Source organism: Cygnus olor, chromosome 17, assembly GCF_009769625.2.
Source record: "Cygnus olor isolate bCygOlo1 chromosome 17, bCygOlo1.pri.v2, whole genome shotgun sequence".
NCBI classification, from domain to species: Eukaryota; Metazoa; Chordata; class Aves; order Anseriformes; family Anatidae; genus Cygnus; species Cygnus olor.
In genome coordinates, this window is record NC_049185.1 from 6,954,646 (window position 1) to 6,980,332 (window position 25,687).

General features: G+C 39.7%; 1 protein-coding gene across 9 annotated transcripts in view; it reads right to left on the minus strand.

Moving 5' to 3' along the window:
• The window catches only part of GNB1L (G protein subunit beta 1 like), a 41,713-nt gene extending 16,232 nt beyond the window's left edge, over window positions 1-25,481 (minus strand). The window contains exons 1-5 of one of the 9 annotated variants that reach the window (XM_040576688.1): window positions 25,349-25,481; window positions 5,257-5,346; window positions 2,672-2,795; window positions 807-934; window positions 437-562 (exon numbers count right to left, since the gene is read on the minus strand). In XM_040576688.1, the coding sequence (XP_040432622.1) occupies window positions 437-562; window positions 807-922 (242 nt within the window). In that variant the 5' untranslated portion in view covers window positions 923-934; window positions 2,672-2,795; window positions 5,257-5,346; window positions 25,349-25,481. Of the gene's footprint in view, window positions 1-436; window positions 563-806; window positions 935-2,558; window positions 2,616-2,671; window positions 2,801-5,256; window positions 5,347-13,497; window positions 13,591-24,882; window positions 25,179-25,348 lie in introns of those variants that run through there. The other 8 variants (XM_040576683.1, XM_040576685.1, XM_040576686.1 and 5 more) reach the window with 8 other exon arrangements.
• Between the last annotated feature and the right edge of the window lie 206 nt (window positions 25,482-25,687).

The window sequence follows — 25,687 nt, forward strand, 5'->3', positions numbered from 1 at the left end:
TTTTCCACCATTCCACCTCTGGTTCTTCTCTTCCTTCCCTACTTTTTCTCCCTCTCTCCTCTACTTATAAACTGTATCAAATTTGATAGTCCCTGAGAACCAGTTGTGAAGCACTTAACTTCATATCCAAGTTCATTTCCTTTACCCAGAGACCTCACATGATCTCAGTACAAGGATGCTACAGACCCAATGAAACTACAATGAAAAAGGATAGAATTAATTTCTTTTTGATACAGGTGTAGCCACATGCGTAAATAAAGAAATCAATTGTATATTTTTTTTCCACCTTTGGTTCTTCATCTTTTCTGGATTTTTGTATTTTTGTACATTTTCTATATGTGTTGAACAGACTCCAGAAATAAGAAACTCCTTTTTTTATAACTCAGGTACATAACAGAAGCAAGAATAATTTCCATTGCTTTTTGCCTTTGCTAACCTGAGGAGCCTGTCTTTACCATCCATCGTTTCCACCCAGCAGACAGATTTTCTTCCATGGCCATCCAGTGCTTTGTCCACTCTGCGTGTTTTTAGGTTCCAGACGTTGATAAGCCCATTCTCAGACCTGCCAGTAACAACAGATTATTTTTAGTGTGACCATTGCACACAATCTGATAAGACTGTCTGATATTTTCCTCCTCCCCTCACCTTAATACTGAAGTTGTATATACAAATATAACGCACCCGTCATTCGCCAGTCATTAATTTTGTTGTTTTCTCCAGATATAATTTATCTAAATAATATACTTTATTTTCAAAAGACACGTCTGTATGATGCTCAGCTTAGCCAGAAATCCTGATTTACTTACCCAGAGAAAAGAATGGGGACATCAGGCTCTTGGCCTCCACAGGAAAAATGCAGAGCGTGGACTGCAGCACTGGTGCCTCGCAGCACAAACTGCGGATCCGGAGGTGGCGGAGCCATCCATGCAATGCACTGGGGGAGCAAGATGACACAGGTATCATAGAGGGTAAGACAGCCTAATGTGAAATCGTAACTCTAAATATATTCTGACCAGGACATTTGCTTTGCTTAGTTACCTTCCTCTTCAAATTGCCATTATTGGATGCTATTTCTATTTCCCATGAAGTTCTGTGGAAGTATTTCCTCCTAACTTTGACTGATCAAGCATCTATCAAATCTGCTTTTTGACAGTAGGTAATGATTCCCTTTTAAGCTAGCTAAGTGCTGAGCTGTCCCTGTGTATGCACATACTTGTAAATACAAAATTGTTCAGCTGCTCTCCCTGCTGCAAAAAGGAGCAGGTACTAAGTGCAAGAAACTGGATATCCAGAATTTCAGTGGGCAAGCAATTTATCATTCCACTTAGCCTCTTGGCAAGTCTTACCCTTTCCACCCCATAAAAATGCCATTTCTCAGCTTTGTACCCACAACCATTTGCAGAAGATCACTGCAGTGAAAAGAATTTCAGATGAGATCTGAGCTACAATCATTTTTACACAGGATTGCCATTATTCTCAAGTGCTTGAACTTTTGGTTCCAAGCATGGTTACTTGAAAAAAAGAAATGCATTATTTCACCCTAACTTGACTACTGTGCTATACATTTTATTCCAAGGGGTTTGTATTCCCCAAAGAATCAATAGAGATGGATGCTTTCAGCTTTATGTCATTGGTTCAAATGTGGCCCAAGTCAGCAAAGAAAACGACAAGCATTTGGGGAAGCATGTTGCCCAGTCTAACATGGGAAATGTGAAGAACAATGTATTATGAACTAACAGAGATAATTTGTATGATCTGATTAGGCACACTCTTACTGATTTGGCACCTTTACAAAGGATTTCTGCAGCAGAAAAAAAGACCATTCATGTTTGGATCTCTGCAGGCAGTTCCTGCACAGTCACCAGAGGACAAGGACAACTTCCCCGTGTTCTGACTAGCGACAAATGACCCTCCAGACTTGTGCAAGGGCAATGTAACCAGCAGCTGCTACAACTCTGATTTGCAATTAATTGGAAATTGCATTATAGCATGCATTACAAGAAGAGTTTTCACCTTTAAATTTTTTCTGCCTTCTCTGTGAATTTATTCTCTGTGCCTATTTGTGCTTCTACCTTTCTGACCTGGCTTCATACTGAAAAGGGCAGCTTTGTCACAACTGATGCCAACTGTAATCACTCTTTCCCATTCATGCATATATTGGACCAGATTAAACAAGAAGTTTTCCAAATCCAGTAGGGTAAGATCAGCAGGTGGTTTTATGCCTGCTGGCTCACAGCAAAGGAATTGCAGAGAACCAGAACAGAGTGGTAGAGCTACAAGTTACATGGTAAAAGCTCGATTTTCAATTGTCAATTCACCTCAGCAGCTTTTGAATTGTGTTTAATGGATGCACTTGCTATTGCACCTCATTTGCACGTCTACCTTTGGTGTTTATAGATCACTAATCACCATGGTATCTATAGGTCCTAATTAAACACAATTATCTTTTAGGACTAGTGATGTGGATAACCTCCATGGTTTAGTGCCCTGACTCATCTGTTTTATGATAGTGTCTGATGATCTAGATGCTCAGCTGGAGCAAATTTTCAGATGATTACATGCTGCACAGGTTTGCCCCCATGGTGAGATCCAGCTCCCATGTGCCTGTCAGTAACATGCTTTGCCTGTGTTATAAACCTGTTGGATTACGAATTTTGTCACCAGAGGTCACCTTTTTGGACTCTCCAGCAGTATGCTGTCATCCTCAAAGTGACACTTTGTAGAACCACATGTAGTAGCTAGGTGGCTTGTCAGAGGAGCAAGGTCCCTCTTCACAGTGGAACGATCCTGGGTTACTGTACTAGCAAGGAAGACAAAACAAAACTGAGTCAAACCAAAGGCTACCTGGGATAACAAGGCAGGTTTTTAATAGCATTTTCCTAATTACTGACACAAAAGCTTTTGCTGACAGATACCAAGTGTGTGCCTGGCTACAGGGAGGGTTTTACCTGGCATGAAACAGACACTACGAATGCATGTCTTTACAAGGATAGTATGTCAGAAAAATCTTCGGACTGGCTACAGGAAAAGGAAAAAACAAAATAGCAACAACAACTATGAAAACATATTTTCAATCTATAAGCAAATCAAGTGACTTTTTACTCCTTGCAGCCTGGATCTTTGCTTGCTTTTTTACTGATCAGAAAGGCAAATCTTGAAATTGAGCTTAATATTAAACCTATGTTGTTTTTTATGGGACATATTGATATGACTTGTTATTACTTCCTATCATGAATCAGCAAATGAATGGCAGCACAACAGTATTAAGTGTCTCATTTTTCTTCCTGCAACTATAAAAATGCATCTCTGCTGCCTTCCACGTCCATGGATGTATAAGCTTGAACAAGTCACTTAAGAGCAAAATTTTAATAAAAGTTCTTAGGTACCTAAATCAGCAAAAAGTCCCCCAAGGACTCAAATGGATGGAAATTGTGTACACTGGTCCCTTAAACCCCCCCAAAAAAGCATCAATCTGTTCTTACTGACACATTAGCCGCCTCACAAATAGGACATTTAGCCTACCTTCAACCACCAGGCAGCTCACTGTCTCCAATTTACTTTTATGGATAAGGAACTACACTGCAGTATACTAACAGACAATATTTATACCATGCTTTGCTAAGACAGACGGCTCCAAACATGATAAATACGATGCCTGTGTGAGCATTAAAGCCCCTGGGTAAATTTTTCAAAAGTGCCCAAGTGATTTAGAAGCAAAAGACTCATTTCCAAATAAACATTCAAGCCTAAATCTCTAGGACTTTTTAAAGTTTAACCCCAGGTGTTTGAAAATGAGTTCTCTAATTAGCACAACATTTATTTTCTTGTTAACTCCATCTAGCCTCAGGGAGACCAATCTGTTCTTGTTAACTGGGGATATCTACAGCAAATTTAATTAAATGAATTTACTTAGTATTTAGGCTGGTCTGAGATCAAAATTTGGCTCAAGGGCTTGAATTAGCAAATTGCAACCTACAGAAGAAATTTCATTTAAAAGCATCCTACGTTTGCGCCTGAGATATCCTCATGCTCTGGTTCCTGCCACCTATGTAAGCACATTAAAATATATGAATGGTTTTGCTTAAGGCATAATTTGTTCGCAAGAGGAAATCACCAGTAAGAGATGAAATACCCCATCACCATTCTCTTGTCTTGTTTCTTAAAAGATGTCCCACTTTTGATTTCTTCTAGCCTTCCCTGTGCGGTAGCAGGATCCTCTTTTAGAGGTTAAGCTACACTCCAGTATGATACAAACAACTGAAGGTATTTTTCACAAGGTGTGCTGCAAACCCCTGGGCTCCTGCACAGATTAAATTGCTAAACAAGCCACGAGTGGAGAACCCAGCTGTTCAAATCAGCATTTCAGTTAGCAAATGGCTAAACACAGCAAACATTGGGCACTAAAAGGGTTTTGTACAGCAAAATATGCTTCTGCTAAATGCCAGAACATTTGAATTTCCTTCAAAATTACATTACTTTAAAGAACAATTCACTATTAATATCCTTTATGAAGCTTATTTTGTTTAGGTTGCAACTGGAATAATCTTCAAGCCATTTGAATTTCTATGCAGTGGTATTCCAGTATCATCACTTCAGCATTTGATATAAAAAAGTTAAGCTTTTATTTAATGAGAGTCATTTAAAATATGTAAATGTCAAAAGGATTACCTTAGAAAAATCTCTCAGAGAATTAAAAACATTAACAGATTCCCACAGGAAAAATTCCATCAGAATTCAGCAACTCTCCTGTTCCCACTCCTGTCACTAGCATTTCTATCACACATCGAAGCAAAAACAAATTGCTATTAAAATATCATCCAAACACCCTCCTCCCCCTGCAAACTCCACAGTTCAGTTTGAGATACCAAGGGTTCAAACAAAGACAAGAAAAAATCCTCTTTTTCTGTAGGCTCGTTCACGACAGTACAAACTCCACAGTAAGAACTTTTTCAGGTATAGGGGAAATAAATCTCTCTAGGCATGTCTGGCAAACTGATTTGGGACTGAAACCAGCAGGTGTGCAGACATAATTACTACTACAAAAATTCAACACATCCAGGTGTGCTCACAACCAGATATATGAAATCCCTGTTATTTTTTGAAAATTCCTAGTCTACCAGGTGCCACCCTCCCAAAGGAAAAATCAGAGCAAAGAATGAGTTGGGAAAGATGTGAATAAATTGATCTTCCCCCTTTCCATGCTGTTTCTTTTTCATTCATACAAAGCCCCTTTTTAGCCTGCATTTCTGCGCGTACCTGCACTCAGAGGTTTTGTGACACTCTGCCACGTTCCATAGCTTAGTTCTAGTGCGCAGCTGTGTTTTCAGAGTGGGTCACTGGCTGTGCCTGTAGAGGAAGTCAGTGGAAATAAAAGACCCCATCAAATTAATAATGCAGCACAAAAAATTTTGTTCATTCCATTACATTTACAATCTCCAGTGTTAAAATACAGCAGGCAGCCCTTACAGTATGAGCTTCCCAAACAGTTTTCCCAAGCTTCCAGCCACTGCAGACAGCTGGGTTTCACAGCAGTGAAACATCCTTTGCCCAGCAAACACCCTTGTAAGGGCTGCCTGGGACCACCGTGGCCACTCCCTGTCCAGCCAACTATTGCCTTCTGGCGAGCCAGAGTGACAGGCGTCCCTGCAGCACCCGATGCGCTGCACTGGATTACAGTGCCACAGCACAGCTGGTCTTGGAGACATCTTAGACATCACATCCCTGGTTGCTGCAATGTAGGCAGCAATAAAGAAGGAACTTGCAAGACAACTTTCTGAAGAAATCTGTTTGCACCTGGGTAAAAAATAACTGACTGTACAAAGAAATGCCTTTTTGTATCGTGTAGCAAGCTAGCACGTACAAAACACTTAGGGAAAAATGAAAAGGCCAATTCAAATTCCAAATCAAAAGCCAGGCAGCCTGATTTCTGAAAGGGACCCCAGTCCTGAAACACATGATGTGTCTGTTGTGTGCAAAGGCTGACACCCACACTAGTAAAAGCAGAATCAGAGGGAAATCTCATACAGCAAGTGCCTGCACAGGTCAAGGGATGTGAGAGTGCTACACAAACTGTTGCATAGGTCAGAGCCTTGGAATATATGTGAAAATTCACTCATCAGTCAACTAACACCAGCGTTACTCTTTCAGTTTAAAGCTCCATTTGCAACCTTTGGTGCTAAATGTAGATATAAACTATACTGTAATTTTATGATTTCGTTAAGGCTAATTTTAAAGAAAAAAATTATTTAAATTGGAAAATAGAAATCAGTAGATATCTTTGAATCAATAAATTGATTTCAAGCAGAAATTAGAATTTGTAGAAAATTCTGATTTAACCAACAAGAGGTATTAATAAAGCACTCAATTTTTAGAAGAATCAATGCTTTCTATTAAAATTGGTTATTTTTCCATATTACTGCCTCCTATCTATGACAACCAAAGGAGCAATTAAGCATACTGATGTGTATTTGTAATTGTCTTTGAAACCTAACACAACAAAAAAAATCACAAGAGTGGACTGGAAGCACTCACTAGTGTGCCTGCTCTTAAGAATATAGTGTCTACACAGTGTAGACAGATTTCTAGATAGAATGATTTTGCTTGCAAAACTTACAGAGACACCTCAGTGTCAAAGAGAATGCAAAGTATACAATCTTCTATTAACTGATATCATAAGCCTGTTGCCACACAGGCAGCATTACAACTGACAACTAAATGCTGTCAGAGCTTTCATTCTACATGGTCACCAAGTCATTTCTAATGGCTATCAATGACTGCCTGCTCACAAACACACTTCAAGAAAAAGTCTCATTTTGAGAAGTGCTGAGAACCCCCATTTCCCATTGACTTTGAGGGAGGTTAGGAGTTCATCCTCTCTCAGGAGCTTCCCCAAACTTGCCTGGTCTCCTAACATTTACACAATGAATGATGGAAGTTTCCGCATTTTAATTGTAAAAGTCAATGGACAGATAGAAAACAAAATTGCTTATCAGCAATTGGTGATATGCCAAGAAGTCTTATGGGAGCAGAAAAGAAAATGACTAATAACCATCTTGCAATGGAACACATTCTTAATGATTTCCACTAAGATAATAGCTCCTCACAAAGTGTTTGTATCTTTTTTTGTCTCTAAGCATCCCGTAACTGAAAGATGCTAAACCACAATATATTATGATTTTAAGTAATGAAGTTTGCAAGAAAAATGTATATAAGTGTCAATGTGCAGCCTTCAGGAAGGCTGAAACCTAGGCTTTTGTCTTAAGGTTCACTTTCAAATACTCCCATCTGCAATTTTTTAAGTCACTGTATAATAATTATCTTCCATATGAAAACATAGATTCAACATGGGAACAAAACTAAGAATGACTGTAATTATTTGAAAGACACTGAGTTAGCATATGGATCTCATTGCCACTTACACATTTTGGTCACTGAAACAAAAAGCTATTAATCAATATGTAAAAGCCATAAATTAACATAAACATTAATCATTCTAATACTCCCACTGTGTCGGACTGATAATTTTTTTTCAGTCTTTCATTCTGACATATTCGCCTTCAGCTATCAGCTGGTTGACCTTTTTTAACACAGTTAAACATTTTGGGCACTGCAAATCTTACTGAAGTAAACATTTTGGAGACAGCAAAATATCATGGATACGTTTATGCCAAAAAATATGGGGACTGAAAACATGAGAGCTCCTGCCTCACAATGTCATTGCACTAGCTTTTAATAAAGGAGTTGAAAATACATCATCGAAATACAGCTGAAGCAGATGAAATTCTAGTGTTTCATAAACAGGTTCACTTCGCAGACAAGGGAAGACACCCATATGTTTTACTTTCTGAAACCATTAATTGCTTGATAAAGTGCAATGATGTAACTACAGCCAACCTCGTTTGGAGAAAGCAAGCAGACACAAAAGCACACAGTAGTTGAGCTCTGCGACACACCCTCCCATAAAGGTATGGCAAAGGAAAAAAAAAAAAAACAAAAACATAGGGGACTACAAATGCCAGATCTGAAGAATGTGAAAATGCACAATATAAGAAGGATTGCACAATATAAGAAGGATTTATACAACAGCCTCACTGTACCATACCATCAGACCTAAAATGAATTTAAGTTTGTACACTCGATAAATCATGGTAACCTAGCAGAAAAATGATAAGCCAAGGACCATCAAAAGCGTGTTTTGAGTAGCCTCTAGTTCAGCCATGCATAGCAATCTGTCAGCCACAGGGCTCTGTCTGCCCTTCCTCCTTAATTAGGGGTGCTGCCTAGTGCAGCATCAGCTACAAATCTTTTGGTTCCAAGAGCTAATAATGTCCTCAGATAGCATGGGCTTAATTAAACATCTTCCAGACATTTTAGCAGACATTTCCTGCAATAATCTTGTTTAGTAACAAACTATTAAAAAGAATTGACAGAGAAGAAATATATCAAGCTGTTACAGCAACTGAAGTTATTTGGGCCAGAATTGTGTGTCTGCAATTAAAGATTCTGTAACTCTGAGCAATTAAAATATCACTTTATTTGAAAACTAATTAATTCTAAACACATATTTTTCCCATGACAAACTTGTATGATTATTTAATTTATTCTGTTCTAATTACTTTAATTAATCTACTCTTGTATAATATTATACTGTTACTCTGGCATTTGACCAATGAAGACAATAAATTGATTGCAGTTCTGTTGCGCAAGAGCAGAAACTGTCATGCCAGTTTCAACACCACGTTTATTTATTTGTCTGTTCTATTACTTTTCTTTTCCTCCCACAGGGCATAGGAACATGAAACACAATACACATCAGATGACATTTTGTCTTCTATACTTTTCTCATCAAAGTGTGAAATATAACTTAAGAGGTTTTGGAATTAAGGAAATGTATATGTAACATGATATTGCATAATAAAAAATAACCTATAGGAAATTAACCTATACATCTAAAATACATCGCACATGACTTATCAATTGATTCCTGATGTACAGGACCAAGTCCAGAGCTGCTAGAAATGGAGTAATTTCCATTAGCACTGAGTTCTGCTTGGGATCTGGCCCGATACATCAACAATAAGGTAGAAAAAGGCCAAAACCCATTTTCATACTTATCTTAAAATTACATTCATTTTAATATCTCAGTAAGTTTTTCAAGACACTGTATTTTAATTTTGCATCATTACCTTATATTCAACTAAAACCAAAGAACATTAAACCGTTCCTTACTCTATTCTGTTTGGATTTAACAATGGTAAAACAGAAACGCATACAAATATTTTATTGCACACGGAATTATTAGAAGTGTATTTTATTTTGATTTGGCCACACCTGAAGTAAAAAATACTGTCACTTACAGTTAGAAGTCCTCAAGTTTCTTCGAACAAGAACATCCCTGAAATTCAATTCTTGCATTTTTGGTGGGAGGAAATGCTGAGCAGTGACTCTTATGAAGACACAATGAAAACAATGTACTTTTTAGGTACTTTTTAAACTACTACTTGTTGTGTTTGTGTCTGTACACTTTCTAATGCTTGTGAAGTAACTCCCTATATGCCTTACCAAGAGTGAGACACCTCACAAAGGTAACCAATTACATTAAAACACATTGCAAGTTGAGCTCTGACAGTGCTTTCTGAAATACTTCCTTTTAATTTAATCAGGCAGTTTACATTTCATAGAATGAAAAAGAAAACTACTCACCACACTCACAAAATGCATGTTCATTAAAAGAAAAACGATTCTGCTCTTACCTGACCAGGCTAAATACTTTACCAGAATTGCCACAGTGGGAAATACATTTATATCAGAATATTGTACCTGTGTCCACCCACCCTCCTTTGTTTATATTCTCAATATGTGTTTCACTAAAGACCATACCACTTGGTACATACGTTTTATTTTTTCCAACAACCTTTTCAATATAATATTTAAACAAAGGAAAGCCTAAGAGTTATATATGTGAGTCAGAGTTACACATTATGAAGTATTTTTATGCTATGAAATACCCCCCAAAATTCAAGCCTGATTAATAACTTGTTTATTAGGATTCCAACCCAATACAGTATAAACAAATGTCATTTGGATAAGCCAAGCTATTGGAGAGAAAATTAGCCCTAGAAATCTAGTAAGAATCGCTATAATTCCAGTGCAAACAGGAATGACATTTACAAGGCAAATATTACCTGAATATCAAATAAAAAAAAATGTTTATTTTAACAGTTTAGGCTAAGCTTATGCTTTAGATACAAACCCACAATTGCTCTTTCATGCCAGTTTGATCATGTAAGTCTATATCCATTTTGCATAAGCATGGAGGATGCATTAATTAAATATGTTCTCATCTCCAACACTCTGAAATAAGGCTAATCATATATTAAACAGTTAAATTATTAAAATGTGAAGGATACCAGTCAAAAGCTGGTCACAAGTTGAACACCAGCTGAATGCTGATGATGCTCAGTTCCCAGTCTCTATTACTGACTGTTTGCTACGTGTGCGATGTTCTGATCAGTTCGTCTTTCTGTATAAGGAATAACACAAATGGAGAAAAAAAAAAAAACAAAGTTCCAGAACAGAGTTCACATGGTTTACACACGTAACTTCAGACTACTCCTGACATCCAAGATAAACTACTCCTGACCAAAAATATAGTGAAAAATGCAAAACTGTTTCACCGCCTTAATTTGAAACTTTGAACAATTCTGCAGTACCTGAACTTGAACTCCCAGACTTTGAATGTGTGCTGAATAGCCCCCCTATTGTACGGCACTTTTATTCTGTCAGGAACTGAAGTGTCAATCTTTCATCAGATAATCAGATTATGTCACGTTCTGACCAAATTCATTAGGAAAACTTTTACCAGCCCTATTATCTCAAACCAGAAAATCTAGATCAAAGTATAACCGATTTTACAGCACAAGAAAACTGTTATAAATATTTAAACACTAATTAAAAGGCCCCTTTTGTTAAAAAAGTAAATAAATAATTGAAAGCTACCTCATCTTATAACTGCAATTCAAGGCAACTGTATGTATCTGGTACTTCTCAGCAAAAACAGGACCTATATATGGTGGAGGGTGGGAAGAAATGCACTTAAAGCGGTCATCTGAGAAGATGGAGGGCTGCTGGACTTTTAAATCATTTGCCTAAAGTAAGTCACATTGAGCACTCATTCTAGTGACATAGGATTAACCCCTGAATGTCTCTGCTAACTCCATTCATATCAGATATACACGTCTACTTCATCCAGATGTACTGCATGGACACCATCTCCTTACGGAGAGAAAAAAAATACTTTTAAGGAAATCCTACATCAATGAGTAATTCCTCAGTAAACACAATTATATCTGTAATTGTTTTTCTTCCTAAAATATCCAAGATCTTGTCTCCTAAAAAGTAAGTAACTGTAGTCATTTGACAGACATATTTTCTGCTGAGAAACAGATATGACATCTGCATAAAACAAAGACAATGTAAGAGATTACTAAGTATTTTCCCTTGTCTCGTTTTCAGGTGGATAATAAGCACAGCATAAAAGGGAAACAAAGGATCCATATTAAGATTATTAACAGAGCAAGGAACCAAGCATAGGCTAATCCATGAGCAGGAGCAGCAACAACAAACAACAACAGGACAGTCCAGCAACAACACAACAACAGGACAGTCATCAATACTGATTTCACTTATTTTTCAAGACTATAATCAGATTCTCCATCTGTAACTAAAACTTTAAAAGTATGATAATTTACAGAAAGGAGATTAATTTAGCCATTTTGAGTCAAAGACGTATTTCATAGCTTCATCCCAAATCCTGTATATTGTTAGGATCCCTTTCCCCTTTGAAGACTTAGTGAATGATTGAAGCTTCTACTTTCTGAGAAACAGATAACACAAGACTAGTAATCTGACTCTAAGCCACTGGATAAAGGCAGTTTGTTTCCTCTTAGCCCATCTGTCAACACCTCTTCAGTAATTAGTCCTAATTATTACAAAGGGCTAGCCTCCCATTCGCATTATTAAATCAGAAATAGTATCATAGCCAGGTATCTTTCAACGCCTACCAGACTGGCGACCTTCGATTTCATTGAATCTTCTATCAGTATCCGCCTTTGGAAGAGCCTCGGCAGTAATTTTAGCATCAGCTTCAAAGATGCAGATCCCACAGTGGAATTCCAGGGATGCATTCATATACACACCCACATCATGTGACAGGAGAGCAAGCAACACAATTGACCTTTGCATTGTTCTCTAAACTCCCGTGATATAAAACACACATCTCTATTTTATACAATAGAACTCTTTTTTGCCTGCATGCTTAGAAGTGCTCCTTTGAACTAAAGGCTGATAGGAAAATGGTGAAATTGTGTCTGTAAAGATGAGGGTCAAATCTTTGCTAAGAGAACAATACATCTGAAACTTTTTTTTTTTCACATCAAGATAAATTTGCAAACAGTAAATAGTGACTAAAAATACGCATAAATACATGTAGGTGTGAAGAAGACTTAAAAGGCTTCTTTAGTTTATTTTTGCCCTACAGCTGAAGTACCTCTCCGGAAAACTGGAAAACAAAAAGGACAATTACATCAAAATGCTCACAGAACCAGGACTCAGTTAGCTGAGGTTTTAGTCAGACAGTTTTAAGCTCTTCATTCATGTTAACATTTATTTAACTGAAACGGGAAAAAAAAATACTTTTAAGAACCAAGCACCCTGTTTCTCTTGATTAAACCCCAAACATGTTTCCCAACAGCACATCTGAGACCACTAGTGCAGATTTCTTTACACTGGATTTCTCATTAACAGAACACCACTACCAGTTTCCTTAGACACAATGAACTGACCTAAACTGCACCGGTATGGCTTTTGTAAGAGTCTCTACTGAAAGTGTCCAGAGTAGAAGAGCAACACAAATACAAGTATGCATGTAAAAAAACACCCCAAATCCAACACATCCTCTAATTAAAACAGAGCATATTTTTGTTGACATGCTTAACGTTTCAAAAAGTAAAACATACACAGATAAAACTTTTTGAAGAACTTTTCTATATACTATACTTAAATGAATTAGTGTTGTTTTCCACTATTTGCAGGTCCCCTCTAAATGCCACAGATGTTGATAACGAAGTAATATCCAAATACATTTACAAATACATTGATATAAATAATAAAAAGGCTAGGTACTATATAAAAAGCAGTAGCCTAAGTACTTTGGCTTTGACTGAGTGATCAGGAGAGGGGCAGGCACCAAACAGTGTGTGAGGAGGAAGCCCCAGCCCACAGGGATGTCACTGCAGCTCTGTGGTGGCACTAAAGCCCAGGGCCTGGAATGGGGACCAAGTCCCAAGCTCTGGGCCCCACCCATGTACGTGGTCAGCCCAAAGTCCCTCTTCTGTCTCATCTTCTCAGCTTGGCCTACTTCAAACCAGCACAAAGACATCTCAGTAGCGCACAGTATGGCAGTGTGAAGGAACTGCTCCTACTCAGCTTCCTGCATACCTGTCCTGCACACCTTCCTGCTGGAGTACTTGTGGCACCATACAGCTTCACTGCACCTGGACGGCTTTTCACTTCATGGATAACTAAAACTCACTGCCAAGAAAAATAAACAAACTTACATACAAACTTAAAATTCATTTTCCAAATTGTACATTTTCCAAATAAATGCCATGTTAGTAACATGTATAGTAGCAGGCAGGCATTTGATTATCAATGGATCAGACTTTGAAGCACGTTAATATTTCAGGTATTAACAATGTAGTATTAACATGCTTGCTACCAATTTTTCTTGATTTTAAGAATTTGGCAAGAAATCAGAGCATTCAAAGGAAAGCATACAATGGTGCTAGCATTGCATAAGAAATGCCCAGCAGGGTCAGGCGAGTGGTCTGTCCAGCACCAGCATCCTGTTTCCAGCAGCAGCACGGTATTTAGAGATGCTAGCTAGGGAAAAGACAGAAGCCTGACTGCTTGGTAGTCATTCCTCCCAGGCTTCCCCAAACACAGTTGCTACATTAACGAAGTTACAAGACACTGTAATTTTACTGTCTGTTTGTAGTCCTGCTGTCCGTGAAATTGTCTAATCCCTTTTGAACCTGCTGATACCACCACTGCCTTCACTACCTCCTGTGGGAGCAAATTCACTATCTGAAGTTTCAGAAAACTAAGGCGTATTTTATCTTACTTGTTTTAAACCTGATCTCCTACTGGCTTCATTGAGTGCCCTCTAGTTCCTGCATTGCAGGATTTGGAGGTCAACAGTTTCACATTCAGCTTTTTCATCACTGTCATGATTTTGTAAACCCCAGTGATAAATCTATTTTTCTCAAAACTGGAGTACCAGCCTTTTTTCTCTCTCCTCAAATGACAGTTGTTTCATTCCCCTTGATCATTTCAGTTGTAATTTTTGATATCATCTCTAACTCCACTAGATCCGTCTGGAAAAGCAAAGAATTGAACATAGTACTTCAGATGCAAGCTCACTGAGGCTTTCCTTAGTAGCAAAACGATACCTTGATGTGATAAATCTTCAGTGACCTCAAAAATCACGTGACTTTAAAGAGAGAAGTTACTTCTTTCTTCAGAGATGTAATTCTGTCTAATACACCTGGCAGAGGAAGCTGTCTTTGCTCTCAATAGTTTAGGATTTCTGCTGTAGGGCAAGCCAACAGAGAAAAGGCTAAGTGTAAGCATACTGTCCAAGGACCTATCTCCGGAAGAAATATCACTGTATTTTAGAAAAGCACTTCCTGAAACACCTACACTTCCTAGAATTACTAGTTTAAATCCCAGAGGAACTGATAGCGTTCGCTGTCCATCTAAGCCTAATAGACTGCTTCCCTACACAACAGTGTGTTTTTCAGAGAAGAATTTAAAGGTCCTATCTGTTCCATATCAATGCTCAGTAGCTTTGGTCCATTTTTGTGGGAATAAGCTCTGTAGTTTCTCTTGCTCTAATCCCATCATGCTAGCAGCTCTTTCTCTCTATTCCCAGGTACACGCATTTAAGTGGTATATTTCACAGTTAACCAGATCACTCCCTATTTTATGGTTACTTTGTACTATTTGAAAGAGTTGTAGTAGCAATAGGCTGTTTATTTTCCCTTGATTTTAGTATCATATCATTAACTTTCATGGATGTAAAAGTGTTTGGGTCAAAAAGAGACAATTATAAAAGCACATACACACAATGTAAGCTCAAAAGAAAAAAAATAAATCATATCCAACCAGAAGGAAATATATCTTTGTTCCAGCTGCATGCGTTGCACAAGCATTGAGGAGATGGTGCCGAAATCTCCCCAACACTGGGCACAACGTTGCTGCAATACAACCTCAGCCCTGCTTTGGCCTCACTTCTGCCACTGCATGTCCAAGTCTTCCAGCAAAAATCAACAGGACACAAGAACCACCTCTCCCTGTGGATTTTAAGGAGACTGCTCACATAGTGAAGATGTTTACACACATCCGTGAGCAACAGCCATGGAACAATAACTTACTAACTGTCTTTAGCGCTCTCAAATGCAAAAGTCTTCATAATAATGTGTTTTCTATAAAACCAGATTATAATTTAACCTGCGAGGTATGTTCCTTTTTCAAATCTGCAAGTACTAGTTTCAGGGGAGAAGTCTGTGCCAAAGCATATTATACCTACTATAGCAATAAATTCTTCATGGATGAGGTTTTATACATAAATTACCTTCATTTACAGTCTCAGAATGCTCTTCTAAATTTTACGGGATAATATGAATTATGAGTACCCATGTATTTCTTGTAGGTATAATGTGAGACATACTTTTTCTCATATATGCAAAAGATTATGCAAGTGAGTTGTACTCTACACCTCTCCCTCTCCGCCCCTTGTTGAACAAATGCGCTAACATAGACCAGCCATTCGCTTCTGAGAAGTGTACAGCCTGCTATAAAGATATGTATGTATAAATTAAGTCTAACCAGGATTAAATATGAATCACATGGTTAAATAAAAGCAATAAAAATATCTGAAAGTTTTTTCTAAACCTTATAAACTTAGATTTCTTAAACTGCTATTTCTTTGGTTTAGTTATTGGTACATTTATGGTTTGGCAAAATAACTCCTTTTAAGTAAATTGTACATTGAAAGTGCACGATTTATATTTAATTGAAACTACCATTGTAATCTTTACAAAACTTGGCTAGATTTCACTGGCTGAGCTTTAGGTATTTTGCTGGTTCTGCTGGATTTTTAAAACCCTAGAGATGTGGGAATGGAATGAGTCTGTTCACTATTATTAGTAGTCTCTAGTAAATACAGTTGGCAACCCACTGGAACCTAAATCCCAGCCGTTCTCCATATATCCATTCAACACTGGGTGCTTTGGACTCAGTTCATACACACTTGCCTCAGGAGCAAAGCGCCAGGTTTCCACAGGAGCTCTCATTTCAGGCTATAACAATGAATGTCAACTGGCAAAGAGTACCATGACCCCAAGTCTGCAAACCACTCTACCCATAGCATCTGAGGGGGCTTAGAAGCTCTAAGACCAGGTTTGCAAGACCAGGTCCAGGATCAGTCATTTTTCTACAAGACAGAAACTTCAAGAAACTACAAGGTCCACTGTATTAAGCAGCAACACTGCCAACGATGCTCCAATGTACCCGCTTGCCGCCACTGAAAGAAGAGGAGAAACAGAGCAGGAATGGTACAGATGGTGTGGGAAGGCTTGCTGGGCTCCCACAGCAGTGGGGGAGGATCAGGCATGAAGGCTCATCAACAAGATCAGACAAAAGAGAAGACACTGAATCATATTAAAGTAATTACCAGAAAATAAGACTTCTGTAAAATATTTGCAATCAGCTAGTTCAAGCCTTCAGGCTCAGTCTTGTATCGGGCTGCATGTAGTGGCACCACCCCAGGAGGCGCTCCAGGAAGAACGGGTGACTCAGAGACACCGTTCCTCCCTGGCTCCCTTCCTCTTTCATGGGAGAACAAATAATTTCACCCGTTCTGAATGAAATGTACTCCCACAACACTCCTAGCTAGCTCCGTAGTACAGGAAGGCATGGCCCTGCTCCCCACCTCTGCGTGCCCTGCTCATAGCGAGGGAAGGATCAGGCATGAAGACCCCATTGCCTCTCCTTTCCTTCCTCCCCAGACCCAAACCTGCTGCCCAAAGCAGCCATATGGGACACATTCGTTTCCCACTCCTGCCCCGAGGTGCTTCTAGGGACAGGAATAATCTAGCACGAAGATAGTATCGGCATGAAAGAGAAGAGAATCCTAGTTAGGAAGAACATATGTCGTCACTAGATAATGATAACCACATTTAATGGGCACAAGCATGAAGACATGAATTTCAGAGATTTTGCCTTTATTTTTAAAATAGAAGGTATTATAAAATGCCCAATTACATCATCAGCCACTATGCAATATTTATGGCCTAAAATAACTGTAATTAAATGCTAACTGTTGATTTCAATAATTTAGCAATGGAGCAATAAAATAAGCAATGGAGCAATAAAATAGGCAAGTGCCTTTAAGATGTTATTTCCGTAGAGTAATCAGACAATCCAAGAGGGGCTAAATGACCTGTCAGGATGTTAAATGTCCCAGGGTGAGACATGAGATTTAAGGTGCAAGGATTCTCAGGTCCAGGCTCTGCATCTCTCAGATCTATTTTTTTTTTGCTGCTAGTTTGTAGTGCAGCTGGTGGATAGTTTATGGCTGAAGAAAAAGTGAATTCCTGTCCCATGTATGTCAGTTACCATGTCACTTTAAAACTAGTCATTTGGGAAAAACAAAGGCTTATATAGAGACTAACAATATTAAAGAACTGAAGCAGTGAGATAGTTCAGTCTACCTCAAATTAAACTTATTCTAGACAGGGTCTACATCTGCACACGTATCTCTACTGACGGACGAAGGTTATCTTTATTAGTGTTGGAAAACCTTTCAAGATTGTATTTGACAAACAAAAATATTTTAATTGTAAAATGAGTTCCAAAACATAACCTTTATTGAGAAATAGCATCCAAACTATAGGAAATTAAGGATATTCCCAGTAGATATTCTCAGTAAGCTGTCTGTCACAGAGGGGGAAAAATACTGTAGTATTAAATATTAATAATTCTATTTGGGGGCTAAATAACAGTCCTGGACAAATGGTGATAAAAACTTTTGCAAGCAGGAGTAAAGCCCTGGTAAACCAGATGCGGCACTGTCCTTAAGCAGGACGAAGTGCATGCGGTCCTGAGCAGTGATGCCTTGGAGAACAGTGAAGGGGAAGTGGCCAGGCCACCTTCTCCCATTTTGGTGCAAATGATGTGCCTTTCAGAAGACATCCAGCACAGATCCTGGTTTGCAAGGCTCAAGTGCTGTTGGTGTGCAAGACACATCCAGACAGGAGAAAATCATGGGCAGATGTGGAGCTCCTACAGTGCCTTCACCCCTCCTGCATGCCTTGCATAAGTTGGGATGGATTATACCGAAAAATTCTTTACATTTGGCATTGCATTAAGAAACTTTTGTCAAAAAACAGAATGCAGCCCACTTCCACTCATGTTTCTGACAAACTCTTGTTTTTCTAAGTAGATTTACAGATGAACAAAAACCGATCTGGAAATGTCCAGTTCAAACTAAATGTCCTGTAAACAAAACATGGCTGATTATTCTTTGCTACCTTCCATGCTTTCCCTTTACTAATAACAAAATACAGTTTGTCAAAAAACACATTTCCAAGTAGGAATAAATACCACTTCCAATCCCACAGCCCCATTTTTATAATTAAAAAAAAAAAAAGTCTTCCATTAGCTTCAGTGGCTGGGAGGGAGTAAGAAGAATGATGTGTTAGGCTGCCGTGGAGGAAGTACATAGGCCAACTGGAAAAATGAACTATAAAAAGCTTTTCTTACATAAACACAGGAGGAAGTAACCAACACCCTCAATTGTTGAAGTGAAAGGTGGGGGGCCTAAACAAACTAGAAAAAAGAAGAAGAAATGAAAAAGTCCTGAATGTTTCGCATGTTCCCAATTATTCTCAAATTTGAGTCTTGTTCAGTAAGGTCAAGCTGTTACCAACAGCAGACCTGTCAAATCTCACGCAAGGAACATAAACACTGTGTAACAGTACCAGGCCAGAAACATTTCTGTACCTAAGACTGCATCACACATTTACACAACACAACACCAGAGCTCTCTCCCTCTCTGCAACCTACTTGCAGCTTGGTAGCGAGCCCTTGGCACCTGGGACATGGGATCAGAGTGCAAAAGGCAGACCACGGGGCTTTGCTCACAAACGGTGCATGGCAGGCCACCTCGGCTCCAAGGGCCGCTGCTAACCAGCAGGTGCCCAGCTGCACGCCAGGGATGCTTTGCCTCCAGGCACTCAGGGGCAGCTCCCCCAGCCAGAAGCCAATGTGGTTGCACCTCGTATGTCAGAGGATGAAGGAATCTGAGGGCCTAACGCAGGTGTTAGGAGTCAAAGCACAGCTTCAGTCACATAGGCCCATTGCAGGAGAGAAAATGTATTAGATCAGATGGCTAAACTGGCAGGCCAGAGATGTAAATCCCAACATGGCAGGCTGCGTGGAAATAGGGCAGCAAAGCTGGCTGCGTGATGGCACCTCCTCTGCAGAGACTGCTACAGGAGTCGCTGCGGTGGGCAAGACCCAACAGGAGCAAGTCACCACGGATACAGGCTCATGCATTTCCATGTCCCAAGCAGTGCCATACACCAACTACTCTGATCCGTAGTCTCTGAGGGAGATATATCCAAAAAAGAGCTCCCATGATGCTTTACTGACACTTCAGTAGTCTCGTATTTTTCCATTAAGGCCATTTTCCTTAACTGTGAAAATATATTGGTTCATGGCATTCAGCATAGCCATAATCTTCTGGTTACAGAGCTTGAACTAATCAACGATTATTCAGCGGGTACAACGGAACCAGGTCAGAATGTAGATACACGGTACGTAGGTTCTACCAATCCTGACAAAATCATTCAATCATTCCTTCCCCAGCCAACCACGATATAAAAAAAAACCACAGAACTGACCTCAAATTAGGCTGAAGTTTTCTTCTACAAGATTTCTAATGAACTTCAAGTTCATTTCACTTAAAATATCTAACATGGTTCTGAACATCTACCATTTATAAATGCCTACAAATCAAAAACAGAGAAGACACCACAAAATATTGAAGTGGAAGCAGATAGACCACATCTTCTCCTGCCCCCAGAACAAGTCAAGTTGTTTTGGAATTTTTGACAATAACAATTAGAAACACACCAAACACTTGGACAACACAGACCTACCAATCTGGGATAAAACTCTGTTCTTCTTTCTCTTCTTACTTAGGGAAGGTATCAGCGTTGCCTTGCCCAGAACAACAAAGATAACGAGCCCTGACACAGCGTAGCACGTTAAATACCAAGAGCACCAATTCAGAACTAGCCAGTCTGGTTTGCCCCTGGTATAAACGGCCAGCACAAAATGGACCAGGATACTGGGCTCTTTAATGTGTTTTCCTGATCCTGCAGAACACGCAGAAGGAGTTTTGCGATAGGCTGTTCTCCCTCCTGATTTCAAACTGAGAATCCAGGGCTTTGCCTACAACCCCAGGCGCGGTCATGGCTCAGCACAACCTCACTCCCACTTGCCTCCTATTCTCCCACATCTACGTGCGTGCTCACTTTACCACTCTGTCTCATTGTGCTTTTTTTTTCCCTCCCCCAGTGTGTCCACAGGTCTTCTCCAAAATTGCATTCTGCAAAACCTACAGATCCAATAAAGCACAACTCACCCTGTGAACACTGAAATCCTTGTTTGCAGCTCGTCTTCCCCCACCGCCTAGCACTAACTAGGACTTTCCTTCCTCAAATCATCTCACCATTTTCTCATGGCAAAATTGGCCCTGTGGACTTCCAACTGATTCCTGCTGATCTATTTATATGCATAGAGCATCCTGCAATTTTATAATGTGAATTAAAAAAAAAAAGTCTTAAATGCTTATACAATTCTCCTGTCTCTAGTTCTCAAGCAGTTACTTTTTCGATACTCAAACTGAAAATCTGATGATAGAAACTTGCATTTTAGGGAGAGGGACATAGAAATTCCTCACCAACTGAACAAGTTGAGCTATGCTTCTGGGTATGTATTACTATATCTTTTTTGCATCACACCTAGTCTACTAAATATACAAAACACTGAGCAAGTGATAGTTTTGTCAGCCACCAGCTAATCAAATGAAAAATGATTAGGCTTAGAAAAATAATAAAAGCAGAAGCCAGCTGTGCATTTGTTGGATGAAAATCCCAGTGTCTCCCATGTTAGCTCATGTGCATTTCAATTTCTGGGAAGAAAATAATGGGAGTTTCTCCACCCTTTCTCATGTGAGCCATAAAACAGATTTATTACCTAGGATATATTCTGTGTTTTCTCCTGAGGAAAAAAAGAAAGTGGTGGAACAAGTTCATTTTTTCCCTTCTACAACTAGGATTTTCTTTATAATAAACACAGAGCTAAATTTTGGTATCATATGGCCCTTCTATTTAATGCTCTCGTCACACTTTTTACCTTTCTAAATCTTGAAGTGTAGCATTTTCATTTCAGTGGGGAATATACAGCTGCTCCAGCTGTTTGAGTGTGAAAAATCTGTCCTAAGATTCCTATCTGGTACATTTTAAAGCAGAATCCTTCCCTTCCCTAAATCAAATAAGCTTAAAAACAAAACAACAATAACAACAAAACCTGCCTCTGTTCTACATTTCTTTTCAAACAGTTCCTGCTCAGCTTTACCTTACACCCAACATTTGCCCAGTAGCTCTGGAAAACTTAACACTGCAAACTCAGAGGTTTAAGACAGGGTTGAATATCACCTGGGAAGGTTTTCCTGTACATTTTTTTTTTGACTCTAACAGTCACATTCTGACCTTTAAAAATAAATCGTGAGAGAGTTAATTTGCTGACTAGAAGATTTTTTGCTCCTAAGACTCCTAATTTGCTTAGTGTGATATAACAATTCTAAGTTTCTCTGAAGAGCAGTGCTGGTAAATCCATTTACAGTGGTTTTCCCTGTAACTTCCACTTTTTAGATGCAGAAGAGACTGATTCATATTTTAAATGCTTCTGAATCACGACACAGCCCGGATTCTCCAGCTTAGTGGTCTGGAAACTGTCAAGGCTGACATATGCCTTTTTAAATGATATCCAGTAATACCCCTTTAAGTAAATCTGCGGACTCTGTAACATTTGTCACCTAAACGTGACCTACAATCTACTTTTGATAACAAGCACCTATTGTTTAATGAGTCACTTTTCTCAGCACAGCAAACCTGACATCCCTCAAAGTACCAGCTCTTTCAAATAATTCCACAACATAAGAACACGTACACCAAGTCATAAATGCCATTGAAACAATGCTGGAAAAGATGAGCTATCCCATCATTAGCTGCATATAATTAAAATGTACCATAGGAAGTACATTCATTACTGTTGTGAAATACATATATATGTATATTGCTCAGGAAAAGCAAAGAGTCCACTTTTTATTATACAACTGTGCCAGCACAAGGCTCAAAAGGGAGCTGTTTTGCTTGGGCAAAAATTGTGCAGGTTTTTTTGCAGATTTCTTTCTTTCTCGTTGCTTTGTGATCACTTTTACTGCTCCACAGAGACCAGTATTTTCAAAAAAAAACACCAGTATTTAAAGAAGTTTTCAAGCTATTACTAATTTGAAACCCTTCATTTGTACTACCAAGTATATTCTAGTGAGTTAAACTGCATTCATACAAAGAAAACAAATTCATCCACACTCATTTTTTTTTTTTTTGGATCCAAGTGCTACTACGGCCACTAAGCTGACCTTTTCTCTTTATAATACATACCCACAAGCATGCAATATTGTGCTGAGGTTCAAGTTTGTACAGAAGTAACGTATCAGTACCACAACTTAGAAAAGGTATTCAGAAAGGAAAGTTCAACCATTTTTTAATTATTACTAAATTTGTCTTCACAACCTCAGAAATCTAACATAGATCTATAATCCAACCTATCTACAACAAAACAATTTATTATATAAGAGTAGTCACAGTAGCTATTTTCTGCAATGAAGACAACGTTTCACAGACAACAAATCGGTAAACGAGAATCTTCAGCATTAGCTTCCCCATATATGCTAATTAGCTACAACTGACTGATTTCCAGTTCTTACTATTCCAACGAAATGTTATGTTGTTACAGCTGAGCTTGCAGAGAAATAGTGCTCAAACGAAAAATAAAAGGTATGCAAACACAAAACATAATATAGCCAGATGTACAATAGGATATGGAGCCAACAGACGTTTCTTTCGAATGTAAGAACATACAAGGGTCAGTAGTTAAGGGCTGCATTGCAAAAAGAAACTTGATGCATTCTAAAATGATCAATAGATTCAGGAAAGGTACATACTAAGTCAACAGATCTGCTCCTTAGTACTTTCACATTCTAATGCTGTATGCAATTCTAATACTTAAAAAAAAAATCTTTACACCAATTAACCAACACCAGACTATTTGAAATTAGAAGCTGGCAGCTATTCCAGTGCATGCACAAACATAATTTCCATCTGCAGAATCTGTATAACTGATAATGATACATCTGAGCCAGAACAAACCAAGTTAGATTTCCTGATCACAGGATATTTTACACGAACAAGAAAAAACAAGCTTACCTGCAAGTCAATAAAAATGTTAACAGGAATAATTAAAAAACACAAGCAAGTTAAAAAAACAAGAATAAGTTATGCCAATAGTTTCTTTAAAATATAGAAATTTAGTTAGAAAGAAATAAAACATCCTCTGCATTCCATGTAACTTACGCAGACAAGGCGAATTATTAATGAAATGCTTCCCAGTCACAGAGCCCACTCTAAAAGACTCAGGGAAATACTGCTAAAACTGAGGTTTGGTGGAGGGAGCTTTATATGAATGACAGGTCACAAAGAAACTGTACTAAACAGCATGCAGAAATGCTCTTCAAACAACTTGCAGAAAGAGAGCTGAAGTTACCCAGTGATTTTGATCTCTCATGTCCTTTATTTTTTCTAGAGCACTAGAAAATGCCTTGTCTGTTTTTTTACCTTGTCATTTCAAAATGAAGTTATTGCATCTGGGCATTGGTTGATTTTCTATCGTAAAGTGGCATATAATGGAGTTTTATAAATTTGCTTCATTTCAAACAACCACCACTACTGAGAAGAAAAATGTATAATAAAAGAATTCAAGTTTCAGCTATCTGCAAGATTACATACAGCTAGGCCCACAAAAAGCTTCACAGAACACAAAGTGCCCATGCTGAAAATATCTGTAACAGACTACATCCCACGTACTTCATGAATTTGCGATAATTCGCGGCAGAATCGGGCTGCCAGTAGAGGGAGCAAAAGCAAATAAAGCCTGCTACCCAAAACCTGAAAATACTGGTGCTGCCCCTCAGTGAATGAGGAGCAGCACACCCAGGCTAGGTACTATGCAAAGACTAATGAACGGTGTTGATTTTTTTTTCTTTCCCCTTCAACGAAGCAATATGTGAAAAATCCATTAAGGCAAGATTTCCACTCTTTTCTGATAGTAAGCAAAATAAAACCTCAGGGACTGTAGTCAAACCTGTTTATAAAAAGCTAGTTCTGTAGATTTATGCAGGCTGTCTCTGAATTAAAGTTTGCACTACGAAATGATGATGTATTAAATATAAAAGCCTCGGGTCACTCTGGATGGGAGGGATGTCAGGAGGCCTCCAGCCTGACCTTCAGCTCACAGTAGGGCCAGCTATGAGACCAGACCACGCTGAGCAGCACTCTATCCAGGCGATAAATAGCGTATTATTTTTTCGTATTACTGTATGTCGTATTAAATAACAATACCACGGATTACTTTAGCAAAAGCTTTCAACTGAAGGGCGTTGGAGCACGTAAGAAAACGACCCCAGAGCAAGGCTCCCCGGGGCAGGGCCGGTTTCCATGCGCGGCAGGCCGCGCTCCCCTCACCGCCGCGTGCCGTTAAACACCTCAGTAACGCTCCTTTTTCTGGCCACAAAGCCGGGTTTGGCTGTGCAGCAGCCCACAGACGATGCGTTACGGTTACACAACCCCCCCTTCTTCCAGCCGGCCGGGCCGCTTACGGCTTGCTGAGGCGAGGCGTTCCCTGAGGTGCGCGGGGCACCCCTGAGGCAGCCGCCTCAGCGCCCCGCCGGGCCCGCAGCCCCTCACCTCACCTCACGCGCCGGGCGCGAGGCGTTGCCATGGCGACGCCCCCGCGCAGACGCACTGCCCCTAACCCCCCCCCTCCACCGGCCGCGCCGGGCCCCCCCCCGCGGCGATCCCCCCCCCCAGTCTCTCACCGGGAGGGGAGGGGTGGGGCAGCGGCACAGCGATGACTCGGCGATCCTCTGCCGGCTCGGCCTGCCGCCCGGGGACCAGGCAGACGCAGAGGAGCGCCGAGCACCCACGTGATGCCCCGCTGATGGCGGGAGGGGGGGCGCGCATGCGCTGTCCGCGTTGGGGCGCAGCGCCGCCGCTCCCCTCCCGCCGTAGGTGTGAGGGGGCTCGCTGAGGGCCGGGCGGCGGCGAGGCCCCGGCTGCTCCCAAACTTGCTCAGGGGAAGCAAAGCATCACCTGCCTGTGGCACCCGGCCGGGAGAGAAAAGCTGTATTACTTGTGACCTTCTTAGAGAGCTGTGC